Source organism: Archocentrus centrarchus, chromosome 21, assembly GCF_007364275.1.
Source record: "Archocentrus centrarchus isolate MPI-CPG fArcCen1 chromosome 21, fArcCen1, whole genome shotgun sequence".
In the NCBI taxonomy this organism is placed as follows: Eukaryota; Metazoa; Chordata; class Actinopteri; order Cichliformes; family Cichlidae; genus Archocentrus; species Archocentrus centrarchus.
Window position 1 is genome coordinate 34,692,177 of NC_044366.1, and position 19,857 is coordinate 34,712,033.

General features: G+C 42.2%; 1 protein-coding gene across 4 annotated transcripts; it reads left to right on the forward strand.

The window, feature by feature from the left end:
- Positions 1-3,978: 3,978 nt before the first annotated feature.
- sf3b1 (splicing factor 3b, subunit 1) lies at positions 3,979-18,483 on the forward strand. 4 transcript variants are annotated; one of them, XM_030757487.1, is made up of 24 exons: positions 3,979-4,035; positions 6,055-6,227; positions 6,440-6,541; positions 6,678-6,792; positions 9,808-9,887; positions 10,850-11,035; positions 11,122-11,584; positions 11,682-11,794; positions 11,894-12,091; positions 12,179-12,280; positions 12,826-13,005; positions 13,096-13,182; positions 13,610-13,880; positions 14,213-14,358; positions 14,614-14,760; positions 15,023-15,148; positions 15,523-15,744; positions 15,847-16,029; positions 16,118-16,229; positions 16,787-16,907; positions 16,985-17,116; positions 17,231-17,503; positions 17,683-17,899; positions 18,299-18,483. In XM_030757487.1, exons 1-24 carry the CDS (start codon positions 4,008-4,010, stop codon positions 18,455-18,457), a joined length of 3,936 nt encoding a protein of 1,311 aa, XP_030613347.1. In that variant the 5' UTR covers positions 3,979-4,007; the 3' UTR covers positions 18,458-18,483. The 4 variants fall into 4 exon arrangements, with proteins under 4 accessions (XP_030613347.1, XP_030613350.1, XP_030613349.1 ...); XM_030757488.1 differs by lacking the exons at positions 3,979-4,035; positions 6,055-6,227; positions 6,440-6,541; positions 6,678-6,792 and adding an exon at positions 8,775-9,463; XM_030757490.1 differs by lacking the exons at positions 9,808-9,887; positions 10,850-11,035; positions 11,122-11,584; ... (15 more) ...; positions 17,683-17,899; positions 18,299-18,483 and adding exons at positions 8,740-8,798; positions 9,409-9,463.
- Positions 18,484-19,857: the final 1,374 nt, after the last annotated feature.

Genomic DNA, 19,857 nt, shown 5'->3' on the forward strand with positions numbered 1-19,857 from the left:
CTGCTACTGCATCAGGAAGCTGAGGGCCCAGTTGCAGATGCCAGTGTCCATGTGCAGCAGCCTCAGCTTCTCCACCAGCTGCTGTGGAATTATAGCATCAAATGAGTACCACGGGGCGGCAGTCATTTAGATTGGCCGGGTTGTTTTTCTTTGGCGTGATGGTGGCGCTTTTGAGGCAACACAAAACAAAACAAAAGCAAGTTTAAAATCACACATGATCAGTGCGCTTTTATGTGAGACACAGAAACATTGTACATTTTAAAAAGAGTTCTCCCCACACACAGCTGTTCACGGACACCTTGGTGCCCTCTGTCTCAGACACTAACACCTCACTGTTACACACAACCAAAGGAATAACACCTGGGCATTTAGGGGAAAGAACATAAACTGTAATTATAGGTGTTTTGTGTGTAAATTAACTTTACCAACCATAGATCTGTTTCAAAGAAGCCAGTTTGAGATGAAATAGTAGGTAAACACAGATGTTAGTAATGACACAAATTGAAGTTCTGTTTATTTTAGGTGTTAAACACCTATTAATTATCTTGTGCTGTTTGCCAGAATAGCTGCTATGAAAAATAAATCCTCCAGTCAAACCTGTCCTATTACGCTTTGAACTATTTCTTCTTTCTTTCGGGCTAGCATCAGCTCAGCATGGACTTGTTTTTACATAAATCTGTTCATATTACATATACACTGGTATATGTCCATTTCAGTGTCACAGGTTTTAATGTATTCCAGGATGCATAAATGGAGATAAATGGGATATCTCCATGGGATATTTTTTAAATACATTTTTGGAAGGATTAACTATGCAACAAATGGAGTTGCAAAAATAAAATAGCAGCATAGAGGTGGAGGCAGAACAGGTCCAAATCTAAAAATAAAACTAAATAAATAAAAAATACTGTGTGGATCATGTTCTCTGACTTTACGAGTGCCTTCAACACAATCCAGCTTGGAGAGAAGAGGAGGATGATGCAGGCAGAGGCAGCCCTGGTTGCCTGGACCATCGACTACTTAAACTGCAGGCCACAGTATGTTCACCTGAGGAACTGTGTCTCCAGTAAGCTGCGAACAAATACAGGGGCTCCACAAGGGGCTGTCCTGTCCCCGTTCCTCTTCACAATCTATACATCTGACTTCCAGTACAACTCCAATGCCTGCCGCTGCCTTTACTTTTCGGACCAGCGCACATGCGCGCACATGTGCGTGAGTTCATATCAGTCCACAAGGCTTTTAAATAAAATGACAAACACGAAAACGCAGGTCATTTTATCTATAATTTCAGTTAGTTTTAGTTTTGTAAACTCACAATACAGTTTAAGTTAGTTATCGTTTTTTCCCTTTTAATTATATTTTTTTATTTATTTCAGTTCACGAAAATGTTTTTTCAATTTCAGAGTTCGTTATTTAGTTCGTTTTCATTAATTATAATAACCCTACACTGAGCACAACCCAACATTACAACATGTTCGGCAGGATAGGTACTTAATGATAACCTTCGTCCATTACAACATTGTACGGGGACTTACACATGATGACGATATTAAGGGGTTAAACTGCCATTAGCTAAGTTAGGTTGCCTCTATCTCATCCATTGTTGTGTTGTGTTTTGAGCCGCATACAAATTATGTCAAGAGACTACTGCCCACTGTTATATCGACTCCATCCACACCGAAGTGGTACTCAAGTGCAGAGGAAACAAAACAAGACCGTGGCGAGCCGTGCCGAGTTGAGTCGACCTGCGCTGAGTAGATAAAGCAGCAGGAAGTGCTTCCTCTCAGCAGCAATCACTCTTTAACTCAAACCACCTTAATGCAGTTGTATGCAGTATATTGTGCATATAGCATTTATCTTTACATAATATAGTGTGTATTTAGTATTTATACTTACATAATATTGATATTGTGTATATTGTATTTATATTGTGTTCTTATAGTATTGTATATTGTATTAGTGTTAGCAGCTACTGCTAACACTAATACAATATACAATACTATATTAGTGTTAGCAGCAACTGCTGTTGTAACCAGGGTTATAACAGTCTTGGATTTTACATTATAGTTTAGTTTTAGTTAGTTTTTACTTTTTTTCTCTCTAATTGAGTTAGTTTTAATTAGTTTTCAGAGTGGTTTGCTCGTTTTTATTAGTTTTTATTTTTGGTTTTATGCTTAGTTTTAGTTAGTTTCAGTATTAGTTTTAGTATTTTCATACTTAATCAGGTACCCTTTAAAGAAATATATTCAACAACCAACTGTTCACAGACAGCAGCGCTACATGCTAAATGTGTGTAATATTAAGGACACACATGAACATCAACAGGAAGAAACAAAGAAAAATATGCTGTCAAGACAGTGCCCAAGATGCATTTTAGCTGGTGCGAGGTGGGGGTGGGAGGTGCAATCACAACATACCTGTTGAGAACCAAGGTGCTCAGAGCCTCTCCATCCACATCCTCTGCCACAATAACCAGAGGCTCGCGGTGCTGATGGCAATTTCCAGAGCTGGCACAATACTCTGAACGCTGGAGATCTTCTTCTCACTCAGCAACAGGTAGGCATCCTGGAACTCACACTTCTGGCCTGGTAGGAACAGAAAAAAAAAAAGAAATACAGATCACATTCTCAACTTAATGTGTTACAAAACCTGCTACACTTCAAGCCACATTTTAAGTTCAGCATCCACACGATGCATGATTCACACATGTCTGAAAGCGTGTTTCAGTGTCCTTTACTTCAGTTATCTCTAAAGATGATATCTGGGATCCAAGTGAAGCTACTGTCACGCATCATGTATTCAACAAATCAAACACTTTCATCACTACCCATGTTTATAGTCAGTTATTCAGCTGGTTTGCTGTGACGACTCCTAAAGGGAGTAGCACAAGATTAAGAATTAAACACTGTCAAATTTCAGTCTTGCCAGCTTATATTCAAAGGTACTTCTTATAAATACCCTCTGCAAAGTAAACGTCCACAAGTAGGGGGCAGCATTTTCCCAGTCAGCATGTTGAGACGTCTTTGGACACACACACACACACACACGCACACACGCACACACACACACAGCTATTGAACTTTAAATGTGTTCTTAGCCAAAATCTCATTGCCTCAAGGGACTCTACCTTCTTCAGATTACTGTTGTAAATAAAACTGTTCATATTGACTTCCCTGGACTCACTGCACCATCTTGTGGTACAAACCAGGATTACATGAAAGGACTCCCTAATCTGCCTCAACCTTTTTTTTTAACAAATTTACAATAAGTACCTTTAAAAGAGACAAAAAACTCTAATACAACAACAACAACAACAACAACCACAAAAATGTGGAAATTGAAGTCATGCAATTACCAAGAGCCAAACGACAACAAGTAAAGAGAATTAACAGTCTAGTTTTGGTTGGTTTGTTGCTCCTCTGGGCTCTTTCCAAGCCTTTCACTGTTACATTAAGTTCTCATCTTATTTAGTTCATTAGTGCACACTCTACACAAACAGATCAGATTAGGTCCTAGTGCTACTGTCATGTGGTAGATCACACAGTATATCATTTACTAGGTTAAGTGTACAATAACTTGTGCGCAAGTTGTATTTCATTGTACTTTGTTATATATTTGCATGTAATGTTGCCTTATTTAACAGCACTTTATATGCATCAATCTTTCACAATAAAGTCTTCATTGCTTTAAAAAAAAAGTATTATTTTTATGTATGACTAATCGCTTTCTTGATCACCCCTTTACAAAAAACACAACATAAAATGTGAGTCAGGCGACTTGGGCCATGTTGGTCATGGTCCTGAGAAGCCGTGGCCCTTATTTTCATTTGTAAAAGGTGGCAACCCTTGCTATGATTGCTACTAGGCCCGCAACTAGTACTACTACTGCTAGTAATCAACGTAACATAAACGACTTAACAATTGAAAACTGGTCTGAGAACAGCTGGAAAGACACGGAACTCTGAAATAAGTCACATCCGGTCTCAGTCTCGAACAAGCGCCACCAAAATGGCGAAGATCGCCAAAACGCACGAAGGTAAATTACTGCCAAAACAGCCATAAATCTGTTCTGTTTTATAATGCATTTTGCTCTATCATGTCAGTAAATGCTGTGGTTAATTGTATGATGTTATAGGCTTGTTTAGAACGAATTAGTTGTGAAAAGGTGCTAAGCACCAGGCCTCACACGACGCAACGCGGGGCTTTACATAATGGCGCTGGTGGTTAACTCTTAGCTTCCTTGTTAGCTGGAGTAGACCGTTTTTGCCATCTTACTGTGGATTTACGTGCAGCACCAGGCGCCATTGGGCTTTTTATTTGGGTCAGATAAAACTTTAAGCTAGTGCTGCGTGTTGTTGTTGTTAATGTGTCACTATAGTTGATCGTAATTTTCTACTGTGTGAATGATTCATATGGCTAACCTAGTTAGCATTAGCTACGTTTAACAACACCGCTCGTCCGCACGATGCTCATGCCTATAACTATCAGAGTCCAGACGCTGAAATGAGCTTCTGGATCGGTGTTTAGCGGGAATATTGACGGAAATGGCATTACCAAATGAGTTTTCTGTACCAAGTACTGTTGATGGTTAGCCTTTCTGTAAGACGGAAGAATTACTTGACCCCTTTTTTTTTTTGTTTATGAAAGCAGTAATTGGTGATGGACGAGCAGTTTCAAATCGCTGTGCAACAAAATAAAAATTTAACGTAACTAGTGGGAGAACACAGACTGATTTTCAGCTAATTTTATTATGTTATAATCTCAAAACATGCTGCAATCACCATTTAATTAATAGTTCATGTAAAATTGGCTTCTTTGAAATTAAAGAAATTGATTCTCAGCAAAATGTCTCAAATCTAACTTAGATCTTTTTTTTTGTCCCAATTACTGTGCAATGACCCAGGATATAATTAATTTGGTAGTCCAATCCAGACGAGGTCACCCTTAAAGCAAGTAACAGTTTGAAACATAAAATGTTACATTTTCTTCTCTCCATCCAGACTCAGACCATGTGTGCATCAAAGACTACTGTAGCCACGATTTGTTAAATGTGGTTATATTAACAGGCAGAGTGGAAGGAATTTGTAAGTTTTTAGCTTTGTGATGGCAATAAGACCCATTAGCCAGTCTTTCATGTGTGAGTTTAAAGCAGCGTTGGTGCTTAGCTGTTTCTAAGAACCTTTTATAAGTATTTAAATCTCTTTGAGAGGATCCTCTGACAAGTCCCCAACATTGTCTGCTCATGCTCTACCTGCCTCACCACTCTCCTCCCTCAGGATGTGTTTTGGTAATTTTTGTGTAATTTGGCTCACAAATTTCACTTCAAACAACAATCTCTTACAGAAGCTAGTGTAGACATCATTGTAAATAAATAGGTCATTTAATTCCCAGTGGATTTATGAACTTATTGAGCAGTCATAAGTAACACATGGATAACTTATCACTAACCTTTCCAGCCTGCTAAGATTAACATCATGTACATTTTGTTTATGTTTACTGTCCCAATGACTGTGAGGCACAAACTTAAAGAGAAATGGTGTCTGCATTCAGGTACAGTTAATTATTCCCCCTTATGTAGCAGGAAAACAAGTGTCTGAACTAGGGCTGCACCAATATATCAAGTTGGCCTTGTTGACAGATATCAGCAAATATAAGGGTGCTTACTGATGTCATTGGGTAATATCTGTTATGTCACATCAGCTTAGCGCTGGGTAAATGTTCAGAATTGTGAGATGAAGAGCTAATCACTTATAAGGTGGGGGGAAAAGAGGGAAAAATTGGCATTCAGTATTGGTCAAATTTTATTTTATTTCAAAATAGAGGCTTTTTTAGTGACTGCACTGATTTCACAATCAGTGCAGTCACTAACAAAGCTCACCATCACATTAATTTTACACATTGACAGCACAAAACCAGTGTGATACCACAGATAAATATAGATGTTGTCATATTTGCAGATACAGCCGTTCACCACCGCTGATATCAGGCGATATATCAGTCATCCATGTCTCCCTGTACATGTAGTTTTTCACCATGTTTCCATGTCTCCCTATAGACATTGAGGCCCAGATCCTGGAGATCCAGGGGATGAAGGCCAACCTGCAGGAGGATGGAGAGCAGGGCGTAGGCCTGATCTCCACTGGCTTTTATGACCAAGAGATCTATGGAGGCAGTGACAGTCGCTTTGCTGGATACGTTACTTCCATTGCTGCCAATGAACAAGAAGAGGCAAGTATTTGTTTCTGTGCCACATCAAAGAAAGTAGTTTCTTCTTCTGAGAATACTGTTTTGTGAACTACGGGCTGTCCTTTGTTAGGTGCCCCCCCCCCGAGGAGCTTGACTGCTCCCTTTTGCTTGCTTGTTTTTGGCATTTGAGCTAGGAGAATCTTGCTAGTTTGGCGAGATTTGACTAGACTCCCGTTTTCTCTTTCTTTCTTCAGGATGATGAAGATGATACATCAACAAGCTTGTTGGGACAAAAGAAGCCAGGGTACCACGCGCCAGTGGCAATACTCAATGCCATTCCTCAGTCAGATGAACAGGTATGTGTTCGTTCTCTGTTCAGCTAAACTCAGATTAAAACAGAGATCAAAATTTTCTCAAACAAAATTTTTTCTGGCTTGTATGAGAGACTATTTTACTAATAATCTCTGCATGTGTTGTGCTGCTTCTTTGCAGTATGACCCTTTTGCAGAGCACCGTCCACAGAAGATTGCAGAGCGGGAGGATGAATACAAGGCCCGGCGCAGACAGATGATCATCTCTCCTGAGCGTCTCGACCCTTTTGCAGATGGTAAATCTTGCTCTTTTGTGTCCTTATTACACCCCCCCCCCCCCCCTTTTTGTTTTTTTTTTTAAATTTTTTTTTTTTTTTTTTTTTACACCAGTAGTTTTTACTGTTCAACCCTTCGACCACAATGCAATAGCTTGCTTCCCAGACTTTAAGGCCTTCCCTGTGGTCAATCCTTTCCTCCAAGAACATTTTGTGTCACTGTTTTCTTCCCACTATCAATTTCCAACTGTTTCCAACAAATGTCAGTGTGGGCTCACAATTAATTTTCATAATGGTGGTTTGGGAGAATGTAACTGTTATGATTTTAATTTGGTGTGTGCATTAAAGCCTTTATAGGGTTACCATGCTTTTCAGCGGGAGAGGTGGTTAGGTGTTTATTGCCTAACAAACATGGGTCGCAGATGGGTTGTGTGTGAGTCGAAGGGTTAACAACCCCATGTGATTTATGATGGGAAAGTGCAGTGTCCCCTTATCACAGAAGACGAGGATGGAGATTAGCTAATTGATCTGCCCATGTGCTGTGCTTTGCCATACTGGGCACACTAGCTTTACAGATTCATAAAAAATATATAAAAGGAATGTAAAACATATGTTCTGGTAGTAGTTGAACCAGAAGCATTAACATTTTTCATAGGGTTCTGTAAGAACATAAAACTCATAAATCTGCCAAGTTCTATCATCTGGACTCTAAATTGTGTCATGTGGTAACGCAACCACCTCTCTTGGCTTGTCAAACTGCAAACTGTCTTGGGCCTCAGCGTAAAGGGCTGCATAACAAGTAGGGCTGTCCCGAATATCATGTTTTTGAGCTACAGAGATTCAAACTTCACATAAGGATTTTATGTCAGCAGTGTGTGACAAAATTTCACGCCAGGTTGAACAAGGCAGAAAGAAGGTTAAAAGAAACAAAATACAGCAAGAACTTCCATAGATTTTTTTTTTCACTGTTTATTTGATAAATAAAAATGTTAAGGGGGAATGAAGAGTCTGCATTTGAATTGGTGAAGTGAACTGCAGCATGATTATCACTGCTGTGAGTGAGGGGGCTGTCAGGCATAGAAGCTGAGATGTAAGATTTTTCCCGTTTAAAATAAATAAGCATCCGGTAATTATGAGCAAGGAAGCATAGAGAATGGGCTTATGTCTAATCTTTGTTTTATTAGTGTGACAGGGTCTGACAAAGTCACCACACATAAAGATAATGGCTCTGCTGGGATTTTGGCTGTATGTAAAATGATCGGTGTAAGACAGAAGTACTTTGTTCTCCTACATAGTGCACAGGCTCGGTGGGTGCAGCTTCCGTGGGACAGCAATAGGAGCAGGAGCTTTGTTGTAGAGCAGGACTGTTCATTGGCTTTCTGCATGCAGAGTGTCAGGTCTAAATAAGTTGCTTATCCATAACTGCGAGGTGCCCTGATCATTGCTGACAGTGAAAGATGTGCGGCCAAGCTGACATGGTAGATTTTTTTTTTTCCCACATAATTCCAAATCCATAAAGCAGAGACATAGAAAACAAACACATTTCCAAATAGTAGAATATTCGGGTACAGCCCTAATGACAGCTTATTTATTTGATTTACAATGTGGCCAGCTTTCCTATAGATCTGAGCGTTATCATGATTAGACTGAGCCTATGTAGCTTATCACGACCACTCGAAAAGTGCAGGGACTAAAAACCAGAAACAGTGAGCCAGCTACTTTACCTTTCTTTCCATATTTATTGCATCTTCACTTCCCCTGACAATGTGAGCTTAAATGGCCTGAATGTCTCAGGTTTGGTGTAGGTATATTCAGCCTGCATGTAGAGAGAGCTCTTTGTACAAAGTTGTTGTTTCAATAGAGTTTTATTATACAACTCTCTCTGTAAAATAGAAATATGTTATCAAGAAAATTGTGTACCGCAATACCACAGGCCCATACTAACTGTCCTTAATTTCTCTCCTACAGCAGTACTGCTTTGCCAGTCCTGTACTGCACTCTGTTAAGGGTGCAGCAACTCATCCTGTGTAGGTTATGGGGAACACTGAGAACTGTGCACTTGTCAGTTTGGTCAGGGTCCATTGGCTGCTTGTTTTGGTGGGAGGCTGTGAGGGGAATCAGATGCAACCCAGCTACAACAAACCTCAGCCCTCCCAGCAGCCTCTTTTGAATTTGGCTTAACAGATTCCAATAAGTTGACATAAAATATTCCCATAATGGAAAGGCACTGCCCAAATATTTGATTACATAAATTTACCTTTGTCCCACAGATGAAGTCAAGATCTTGATGTATGATGATTAAATAAGGAGTCCATGTGGCTCTGGTATTATCAGTATTTTCCTCGTATTTATATTTGAATGCAAATACTCATATTTGATTTTTATTGTGCTAATGTCCTTCTTAGGCATAGCCTCAAAGTCTTGACTTCGTATTTATCTGCTACTGTAAATAATTGGGGAAACTGGACCACAGAATATTATAGGCATTTTTCTAGTTTGTGATAATACCCCAAGAAGATGCTTTATTTTTTTTATTTTTTTTTTTGCCGTAAATCAATGCATCACAATGGTATACTGTTGTGTGTGAGTTCAAACCCTTTTCCAAAGTGTTACTAATGGTAAAGAGAAATTTTCTAGGCTTCTTTTCTGCCGGTTGAAGTCTGACTGCAGATGGACCCTTGGCACTGAAAGTGTACGTATTCTGAAGAGCACAGCCCAGGACCCCTGCATCAGTGATGGCTATACTTCTTAATCCACTTAAAGAAACACCACAACCTCAGCTCCTCTTTCTATGTATCTTCTTGTTTTTCATTAGAATGCTATGACTGTATCTAAGAAAGCCAAATGTATATTTGTATGTAATTCATTAAGACTGTCAGTGAGCTTTTTATCAGAGCAGGAACATAAGTTAATCTGTTGGTAAAAAGAGTCAGGGTTAGCTGGCTGTGTTTGTGCTTGCTGTGTTTGGAATAACTCGGGTTTGTGGAGCCCACACTGATGAGTGTCCTATGTTCTTGTTCATGCTCTTTCGCGCAGGGGGCAAAACGCCGGACCCCAAGCTGCAGGTCAGGTCATACGTGGACGTCATGTTGGAGCAGAACTTGTCCAAAGAGGAGGTAAGATGCCATTTATCTACAGATTCCCTTCAGACACCAGAGGTTGTCACATGACAATCCTTTAAGGCTAATTCATGGTCACATTTGTTTGACTGTCCACAAACCAAATGTGTTGAGTACACTTGACCTAGAAAAGTAAGCATTTCTTGTAAATCCTCCTCACCTGCTCCAAGTGTTTATATGGTTTGCAAACCAACATAAAGTCTGCATAGAAATAGATCACTGCACAACAGCGTCATCCTCAAAGTCTCTGGAATTCTACTGGTGAGATTAACATTGTTTTGTTGTGCAGTCCTCTTATCATTCAGCTGGTTTGCCAGTGAGGATTTGGTACTGTGAGGACTCCATCTCCACTGTTGTAAACGGCAGTTGTGGTAGTCCTTTTTCTTCTCTTGAAATCCACTAACCATAACCTGCAACAGATGGAGGACTGGTTCATTTCCTGCTACCCTTGAACTGAACAAGACTGCAGAGAAGGAACAAGGACTACCGTTGCCAGTTGCAGTCTAGTGGAATTGAAGTTAATCCACAGGACGGGAGGCTCACGATTGTAGAAGATGCTTATGTTGCTCAGTTGTTAGCCACAAAGTAGTTTGCAAATAAAAGATTTACAATGGAGAAATCTATAAATGAAACTATTTCATAATTTATTCAAGGATGTGTGTGCCATTAATACGCATGCACATTTATATAAGCTCGTGTGAATAACTCCCCCACCACCACCACCACCATAACAAATCAAATATCAATCTGTTGGACTCATTATCATCAGTCTGAAATCTTTCAGTTTGGTTGGTTTGACATCTAGTGAGTGTGAAATGTCATCAGTGAGCCCTCGTGCCCTTTGGATGGCTGTGTTGTCATTCTGTTTGTGACACAAACCCAGAATGAGCCTTTAGGTAGTCTTGTGCTTCATTGCGACAAACTGTGGAGTGATCCTGTGTGTGTGTCTGTTTGTGTAGAGAGAGATTCGTCAGCAGCTGGCAGAGAAGGCCAAATCAGGGGACCTGAAAGCTGTCAATGGGTCTGCTGCCGCCCAAGCTGTCCCAAAACGTAAGCGTCGCTGGGACCAGACAGCTGACCAAACCCCCACCAATGCTACACCCAAAAAGATGTCCAGCTGGGACCAAGCTGATGCCACTGCTGAGGTAGACCACACAATTTCTGTATCTCATTAACCGATGATAATCCATAAACGACGTTGATGTGTCACTGATGTTTCTGGTCCCTGCAGACTCCTGGACATACTCCTGCACACACGCCTTCAAACAGCCGATGGGATGAAACTCCTGGCCGCCCTAAAGGCAGTGAAACCCCAGGGGCCACTCCCAGTACCCGAATGTGGGACCCCACTCCTAGCCACACACCTGCCGGTGCTGCTACACCGGGCAGAGACACGCCTGGTCATGCCACACCTGGTCACGGTGGCGCCACAGGAAGCGTTCGCAAAAACCGCTGGGATGAGACCCCAAAGACAGAGAGGGAGACCCCAGGGCATGGGAGCGGCTGGGCTGAGACCCCGCGAACAGACAGAGGAGAAGAGTCCGTGGGCGAAACTCCGACTCCAGGAGCCAGTAAGAGAAAGTCTCGGTGGGATGAAACCCCTGCCAGCCAGATGGGATCCTCAACACCACTGTTTACCCCAGGAAAAACTCCCATAGGCACACCAGCTATGGAATTGCAAACCCCAACTACAGGTAAACAGCCTTGATTTGTGTTGTTTCTGAATTAATTTTATTTATTATGGCCTTTCTTTTAAATGACTACACACAATTAAACTCCTGTTTCCTTCAGCACACATGACTCCAGAGCAGCTGCAGGCATGGAGGTGGGAGAGGGAAATTGATGAGAGGAACCGGCCTCTAACAGACGAAGAGCTGGATGCCATGTTCCCAGAGGGATACAAGGTCCATGGCTATTTAATGCATTTCACTTTGCGACAACAAACATACGTAAAGGTCATTTAAAAGGTGTCTGTACTCACAGCTATTTTTTCTTCTCCGCAGGTGTTGCCTCCTCCTGCAGGCTATGTGCCGATCCGAACTCCGGCCCGTAAGCTGGCAGCCACGCCCACTCCGATTGGAGGCATGACAGGCTTCCATATGCAGGCAGAGGATCGCACCACAAAGCAGATGAATGACCAGCCCTCAGGAAACCTCCCCTTCCTCAAACCAGATGACATCCAGTATTTTGACAAACTGCTGGTGAGCATCAGCATGAATGGAACATGGTACAATCAGTGTGAACTAGCTGTTTGTGTCTGAGGTTCATAGTTTCTGTCTTTGTGCTAGGTGGAGGTGGATGAGTCCACTCTGAGTCCTGAGGAGCAGAAAGAAAGGAAGATCATGAAACTGCTGCTGAAGATTAAAAATGGAACTCCTCCCATGAGAAAGGTTGGTTTCTAATATTTTTATTACTCTGTTTCATGTGTCCCAAATTGAGTATTGGCACAGTATACATGCTTCTAATTGCAAGATCAACACCCAGCACTGAGCCTGTATGTGGCTGTAGCTACCTCTCAACCTCCTATCTGAGGTTTCAGCAGAGGTCACAGTGTAGATCTTCATGCTCTGCTGTGAGCAGCATACAGAAACATCCAGGATGTTGTCTTACATGACAAGTTCCAGTTTCCCCGATCCAGTTCCACTGCTCAGTATGTCTACAAGGTGAAAAAAAAATAGCGATTTTGTGCTATACATAACATTGTGCACACACAGTGTCACATTAGTTTGGAGTGTGCAGCTAATATTAGCTGCACATTTTTCTTCACTGCAGGTTATAATTCTGTCACTGTCTTTGTTGTAGCGTTGTCAAATATATTAAATTTCAGGATTCTTTGAGTATGAGGTCTCTCCTGTGTTGGCTCTTAACAGACTCGCCTAATGTGCTCTGTAATATACTACAGAATTTGACTGACCGACCTTCTCTTCCCTCTTAGGCTGCTCTGCGTCAGATCACAGATAAGGCTCGTGAATTTGGAGCAGGTCCCCTGTTCAACCAGATCCTGCCTCTGCTCATGTCACCCACCCTGGAGGATCAGGAGCGCCATCTTCTGGTGAAAGTCATTGACCGCATTCTCTACAAACTGGACGACCTGGTCCGACCATATGTACACAAGGTGGGCTCGGTGTGAAAGATCATCTATGAAAGCTCAGTTTAAATGGCGTCTCTTTGAGAAACTAACTTGTGGTCCTCTTTCTGTGTGCAGATCCTGGTGGTTATTGAGCCACTGCTGATTGATGAGGATTATTATGCCAGAGTGGAAGGCAGAGAGATCATCTCTAACTTGGCAAAGGTACCATAGAGCACCTTATTCTTTTTGGCTTTTCACGCTGAAAACAATATTAAATGTGGTTTGTGCGAACCATTCTCGCCTGTTCAGCCAGTCCGTGGTCAGATCAGGGCTAGTTGTTCGCTAGATCGATACCAGCACGAGAGCTAGCAGACGTGACATTTATGCCTCGTCTGTTCTCAACCTGCAACCGCTGGTTACAATCCACTTTCATTAATCTGCTCTTTCTTTAAAGTTTTCTATATATATATATATATATGTATATTGTTTTGTTTCTTATGCCAGTGTATGAGAAGTGCTGCCGGGTGCTAACACCATCTGTCATGTCTGAGCTGATCAGAGTAGTTCTGATGTGTTTGTGAGGCTAAACGATCAGCTCACATTGAAACTCTCTCTCTCTCTCTCTCTCTCTTTCCTCTGTGTGTCTCAGGCTGCTGGTTTGGCTACTATGATCTCCACGATGCGACCTGATATTGATAACATGGATGAGTACGTCAGAAACACCACAGCCCGAGCCTTTGCTGTAGTGGCCTCCGCCCTTGGTATCCCCTCTCTCCTACCCTTCCTGAAAGCTGTGTGTAAAAGCAAGAAGTCCTGGCAGGCTCGGCACACAGGCATCAAGATTGTGCAGCAGATCGCCATCCTCATGGGCTGCGCCATTCTGCCTCACCTTCGCAGTTTGGTTGAGATTATTGAACATGGTCAGTTAACTTAAACTGTTCTTAACATATGTCTCAGGCCGCGTTAAATAGACTATAGTCTGGAATTTACAGACTTTATTTAGAGTAGTACTAGAGGCCAAAGTACTGGCATCCACACGCATAGTATTTTTTAATTTTACCCCTTTAACTATTCTAACTAGTAAATCTATAACTATTAACCTGCACCACATTCTACACTCAACCTTTCGTTCCTGCATGTGATCGCATTCATTCATGTCAGAACTTTAAAGTGTCTTGTTTTGAGTATACGTTGTTCATAATTGTTGCTAAAATGCATTGGAGCTCTGACTGTTGGCTGTTTGATGCTGCAGGGTTAGTGGATGAGCAGCAGAAAGTGAGGACCATCAGTGCCCTGGCTATAGCTGCTCTTGCTGAAGCTGCCACGCCCTATGGTATTGAGTCCTTTGATTCAGTGCTGAAGCCGCTGTGGAAAGGCATCAGGCAACACAGAGGAAAGGTGAGCAGATTTGGAAAGAGCGCGTATATAGCATTCAGTGCAAGATCAACACCCAGCACTAAGCCTGCCTGTGGCTGCAGTGTGAATATTTGCTTGCTATAGTGTCTCCTCAAAGGAGCTGCTGCTGTCAGCAGAGGTCTGATGACAGACCATTTAAATGCTGCTGGGAGCATCAGACATTACTAGTCATTATAAAGGAAAAATCTGTGAACCCTGTCTGAGTTTATATCTTACATTCTCTCCTTTGGTCACCAGGGTCTGGCTGCGTTCCTCAAAGCTATTGGTTACCTCATCCCACTGATGGATGCTGAGTATGCAAACTACTACACCAGAGAGGTGATGCTGATCCTCATCAGAGAGTTTCAGTCCCCTGACGAGGAGATGAAAAAGATTGTCCTCAAGGTAAGGAGCAGCTGGTGTAGTGTATCTGTCATAACAAAAGGAAGCACCTGTAAGCTGTGAACTAATTTACTGTAGCTCATTCTCGCTTGTTCAGCCAGCACATAGTTGCATCAGGGTCCACTAGATGAACACCAGTATGAGAATTTCCAGAGCGACTTCTAACATGTTCCCTCAGTTCTCATTCTCCACCTGTTGGTTACATTTTTCTATCTACGCGTCAGAAGAAACGCATCAGTTTTCCTCCTTGTGTTTTGTCTCATAGGTAGTGAAGCAGTGTTGTGGCACAGATGGTGTAGAAGCCAACTACATCAAGACTGAAATCCTGCCCCCCTTCTTCAAGCATTTCTGGCAGCACAGGATGGCTCTGGACAGACGCAACTACAGACAGGTTAGCAAAACATAGATGGTAATCTTTAGCTAACAGTATTTTTGACCGTGTCCTTTTTGTGGTTGTGTAACAAGATAGTGAATGTAATTTGTATGAAGTCAAGTTATATTTCATAGCTTCATATTTAGTAATATTTAATAACAGTTTCCATTTAAATGTGCCTTTCTTTAAAGGCAGCATCATGTGACTCAACTAATGGAGCATAATGGAAATCAAATCTCTTGCCTGTGTATAGATGTTAGGTCAACAGAGATGATTCTAACAGAGCTAAAATAGACCTTGAGGTTATAATATATTGAGTAGTAAAACACACTGGGTCCTTAGAGCTTTGTGAAGCTTTTGCATGCTTGTCATAAGTTACTGTCTCTGTCCAGCTGGTTGACACCACTGTGGAGTTGGCTAACAAAGTGGGAGCAGCAGAGATCATCTCACGCATCGTCGATGACCTGAAAGACGAGGCAGAACAGTACAGGAAGATGGTGATGGAGACCATTGAAAAAATCATGGGCAACCTGGGTGCAGCTGACATTGACCACAAGCTGGAGGAGCAGCTGATCGATGGTATTCTGTATGCCTTCCAGGAGCAGACAACAGAGGTGAGAGGGATTTAAAGAGAAGAGTTTTTCTTAGTCGTCGTCCCCCCCCTGTAGATCTTTGTAAAATGTTTTGTTTCTTGTTCCCTTCTCTTTCGTCTGCAGGATTCTGTGATGCTGAATGGTTTTGGTACAGTGGTGAATGCCCTCGGGAAGCGTGTGAAACCCTACCTGCCACAGATCTGCGGTACGGTGCTGTGGCGTCTCAACAACAAGTCGGCCAAGGTCCGTCAGCAAGCTGCTGACCTCATCTCCCGCACGGCTGTGGTCATGAAGACCTGCCAAGAGGTACATTCAGCTCACACAGCATCTGAGACAACCATGTAACTGAGTCCACACACACTGATACACCTTCTGCCCGTCTTTGCCCCTGCAGGAGAAGCTGATGGGTCATTTGGGCGTGGTGCTGTACGAGTATCTAGGAGAGGAGTACCCTGAGGTGCTTGGCAGCATCCTGGGAGCACTGAAGGCCATTGTTAACGTTATTGGTATGTAACCTTCAAAAATCATGGGAGTATTTTATTGATAGTATGTAAATAAAAGCTCTTCCCCTTGGTGTCACACGTTGGTTTCTGGATTGCAAAGTTGTTAATTTTTCTACTGCTTCTCTGTTCTAATTGGAGACAAAAGTGACCGTATTCACACAAGAGGTTGGGGTACCGAGCTATCATGCTAGCATGCCTTGCACAGCTGCACATACTTGCTAATTAGTATTAAATACAGTCTATTTAGATATTACTGGAATACTCACCAAAATTGAACATCTGCTGAAGACACTTGAAGCTGTAGATGTCAGCAGACAGCTGACATCTTTAGCCATTTAAAGCTACCACCTTTGTTCCAGTATGTATTGTTTGGGTTTTCTTTTTTGAAACACAAGAAAATGAATACGTTTTCCTCAGTGAGATATTAGCTGAGATTCTTACTGTGGCATGTTTGTGTCTCTGCTACTGTTCTGTGCTAAGAAATACAGTTTACTCTGCCTGCAGCGCAATCACATTTCAGGATGTGCAAAGGGACGTGCTGATACCTGCTCTCGTTTCAGGTATGCACAAGATGACCCCACCAATCAAAGACCTGCTTCCTCGTTTGACTCCCATCCTGAAGAACAGACATGAGAAGGTCCAGGAGAACTGTATCGACCTGGTGGGCAGGATTGCTGACAGGTCAGTGGTGACAAACATCAACCTCAAGTTTTTCAGATGTGATTGTGTCCTGTTCTAATTTTTTGCATGTATTTTAGGGGTGCTGAGTATGTGTCTGCCAGGGAGTGGATGAGGATCTGCTTTGAATTGCTGGAGCTGCTTAAGGCACACAAAAAGGCCATCCGCAGAGCCACCGTCAACACATTTGGTTATATTGCCAAAGCCATTGGGTGAGTATCTTCTGTCACATACGCAGCTTAGATGCGTAAGGTTTCCTGTTTATTTTGTCTCACCTGCTTAAAGTGGATCTAAAATATTTTTCTATCTGACTTTCCTCCTCACAGTCCTCATGATGTTTTGGCCACTCTGCTCAATAATCTTAAAGTCCAGGAGCGACAGAACAGGGTCTGCACGACTGTGGCCATTGCCATCGTTGCTGAGACCTGTTCACCGTTCACAGTGCTGCCGGCCCTCATGAACGAATACCGCGTGCCTGAGCTCAACGTACAGAACGGTGTCCTCAAGTCGCTCTCCTTCCTGTTCGAGTACATTGGAGAGATGGGCAAAGACTACATCTATGCTGTCACGCCGCTGCTGGAAGATGCACTCATGGACAGGTAGCTGGATCCTGATCCAGTATGGCTTAATTTTAAACTGGACACATTAGTTTGGATAAAAGCAGTGCCAGAGGAATTTTTGAGATCCTTTCAAAGTTTTTACTCGCAGATGCAAGGGTTAAAAAAAAATCAAAGTGGATCCTGTATCTGATGTGTCTGTGTCCTCTGTTCCCCTGCAGAGACCTGGTCCATAGACAGACAGCCAGTGCTGTGGTCCAGCACATGTCTCTGGGCGTCTACGGTTTTGGCTGCGAGGACTCTCTCAACCACTTGCTTAACTACGTGTGGCCCAATGTATTTGAGACGTCACCTCATGTCATACAAGCTGTGATGGGTGCTTTGGAGGGGTTGAGGGTCGCGCTCGGGCCCTGCCGCATGCTGCAGTACTGCTTACAGGTCAGGACCAGGACTGGAAATCCTGAAATGTTAATCTAATTTCAGTCCATGTATGTTCTCTACTGCTGACTAAATCATTTACTGCTTGTACTTGACTCACAATAGTGTATGTGAAGTATAAAGCAATGAGAGCTGCATCTTATATGCTTGACAGTTGATTAGAGCTTCTTTAACCCCTCAGTGGTACTGGCTCTTGAAGTAGAAATCCAGCTTTGCTTTCTGTGCTGAATGTCTAATTCTTTTTTTTTTTAGATTTGATTATATAATGAACAGCAATAATGCACATCTAGATGCATATACAAGGAGATAGTCACAGGCAGATGCATTCAGATGAATTACTGGTCACTTGAACCTTTTATAGGAAGTTTAAACATTAAAGCTGCGTGTGTTGTGCTGCAGGGTCTGTTCCATCCAGCCAGGAAGGTCAGGGACGTCTACTGGAAGATCTACAACTCCATCTACATCGGGTCCCAGGATGCCCTGATTGCTCACTACCCGCAGGTCTACAACGATGAGAAAAATGTCTACGTCCGCTACGAGCTCGAATACACCCTGTAAACCCCCCCCCCCCCCCCCAAAAAAAAAATAAATTACAGTCTCTCTCTCACACACACACACACACACACGCACACTTCTCTCCATCATCCCCTCCAGACTGGTTTTATTTAGCAGCTGTGTTTGTCACGTTCAGCTTCTCCTGTTCACTCTGAACTGGACGTAAAGTAATCTTGTAGAGTCTGTATGTAATTTTTTTTTTCCTGTTGTGTTTTGGGTTTTTTTTTGAGTGTGTGCTGTAAGAACCAGCTGAAGTCAGACAAGCTTTGATTTTTTTTTTTTAACTTGCAGAGCAGTCATTACCACAATGTTTTAAATATCTGGGTTTCATCTTTATGTATTGATTATCGGTAGGACTCAGTACCAGCCACACCATTTCCATGTTTCACACCTCCTCTGTTCTTATTAGATCCATGCTTTATTTAACTGAATAAAATGTTTGTGTATAAAAATCTGTGAGCTTTTTTTCATTTATATAATTTACATGCAGAACATGGAGATGTATACAGACACAGAAGAATAGAAGTGGAAAAAGGTTTGAGACCAAGCGTGGAGTTTGAGACTGAGATTGAGCTTCGTGATCTGGAGCAGCCACGTAACTCACCGTTTACAGATGATTTTTGCTTTGTGACATGGTGCTTTTAAGAAAATCAAGCATAACATTATGACCACCTCCCTGAATCGTTTTGGTCCCCATTTGCTGCCAAAACAGCTGTGACCCATCAAGCCATGGGCCCCAGTACGCTCCTGGAGCTGTGCTGTTGGATCCGCACCAAGATGTTAGCAGAGCCTTTAAGTTCTGTAAGTTGTGTGGGGGGGCCTCCATGCATCTGACTTGTCTAGTACATCCCACAGATGCCTCATTGGATTGAGTTCTGGGGAATTTGGAGAGCAAGTCAACACCTCAAACCTGTTGGTGTGCTCCCCAAAGCCATCGGGGCTGGTCTGCAACAATGCTTAGGTGGTACAGTTGTGTTCAAAATAATAGTGCATTCAAAAACATGAATAAAGCTCAGAATCCTAGGTTTATTTACAGGCATTGGGGACACTGCACATTATATTCTAAATCAAAACGTAGAAAAATGTATACATTTTCCAATTACTTTACAGGAAATGAAAAATGAATGTTGGGCTGTTCAAAAAAACATTTTTCTTTATAAACTCACATATTTACTTTATGAAATGAAAAATCTTTAGGAATTAGCATTCCTGTGAATCACTAAACTAATATTTAGCACCGTAACCACTGTTTCTGAGAACTCCTTCACATCTGTTTTGCATGGAGTCGACCAACTTCTGGCACCTGTGAACAGGTATTCCAGCCCAGGATGATCTGACAACTTTCCACAATTCCTCTGCATTCCTTGGTTTTGCATCAGAAACAGCATTTTTGATGTCACCTC

Coding starts and splice junctions, on each gene's coding strand:
- sf3b1 (XM_030757487.1), top strand. CDS start 4,008: ATGGCGAAGATCGCCAAAACGCACGAAG. Junction 11,795..11,893: donor TGTTCCCAGAGGGATACAAG/GTCCATGGCTAT, acceptor TCTTCTCCGCAG/GTGTTGCCTCCTCCTGCAGG. Junction 12,092..12,178: donor AGTATTTTGACAAACTGCTG/GTGAGCATCAGC, acceptor TCTTTGTGCTAG/GTGGAGGTGGATGAGTCCAC.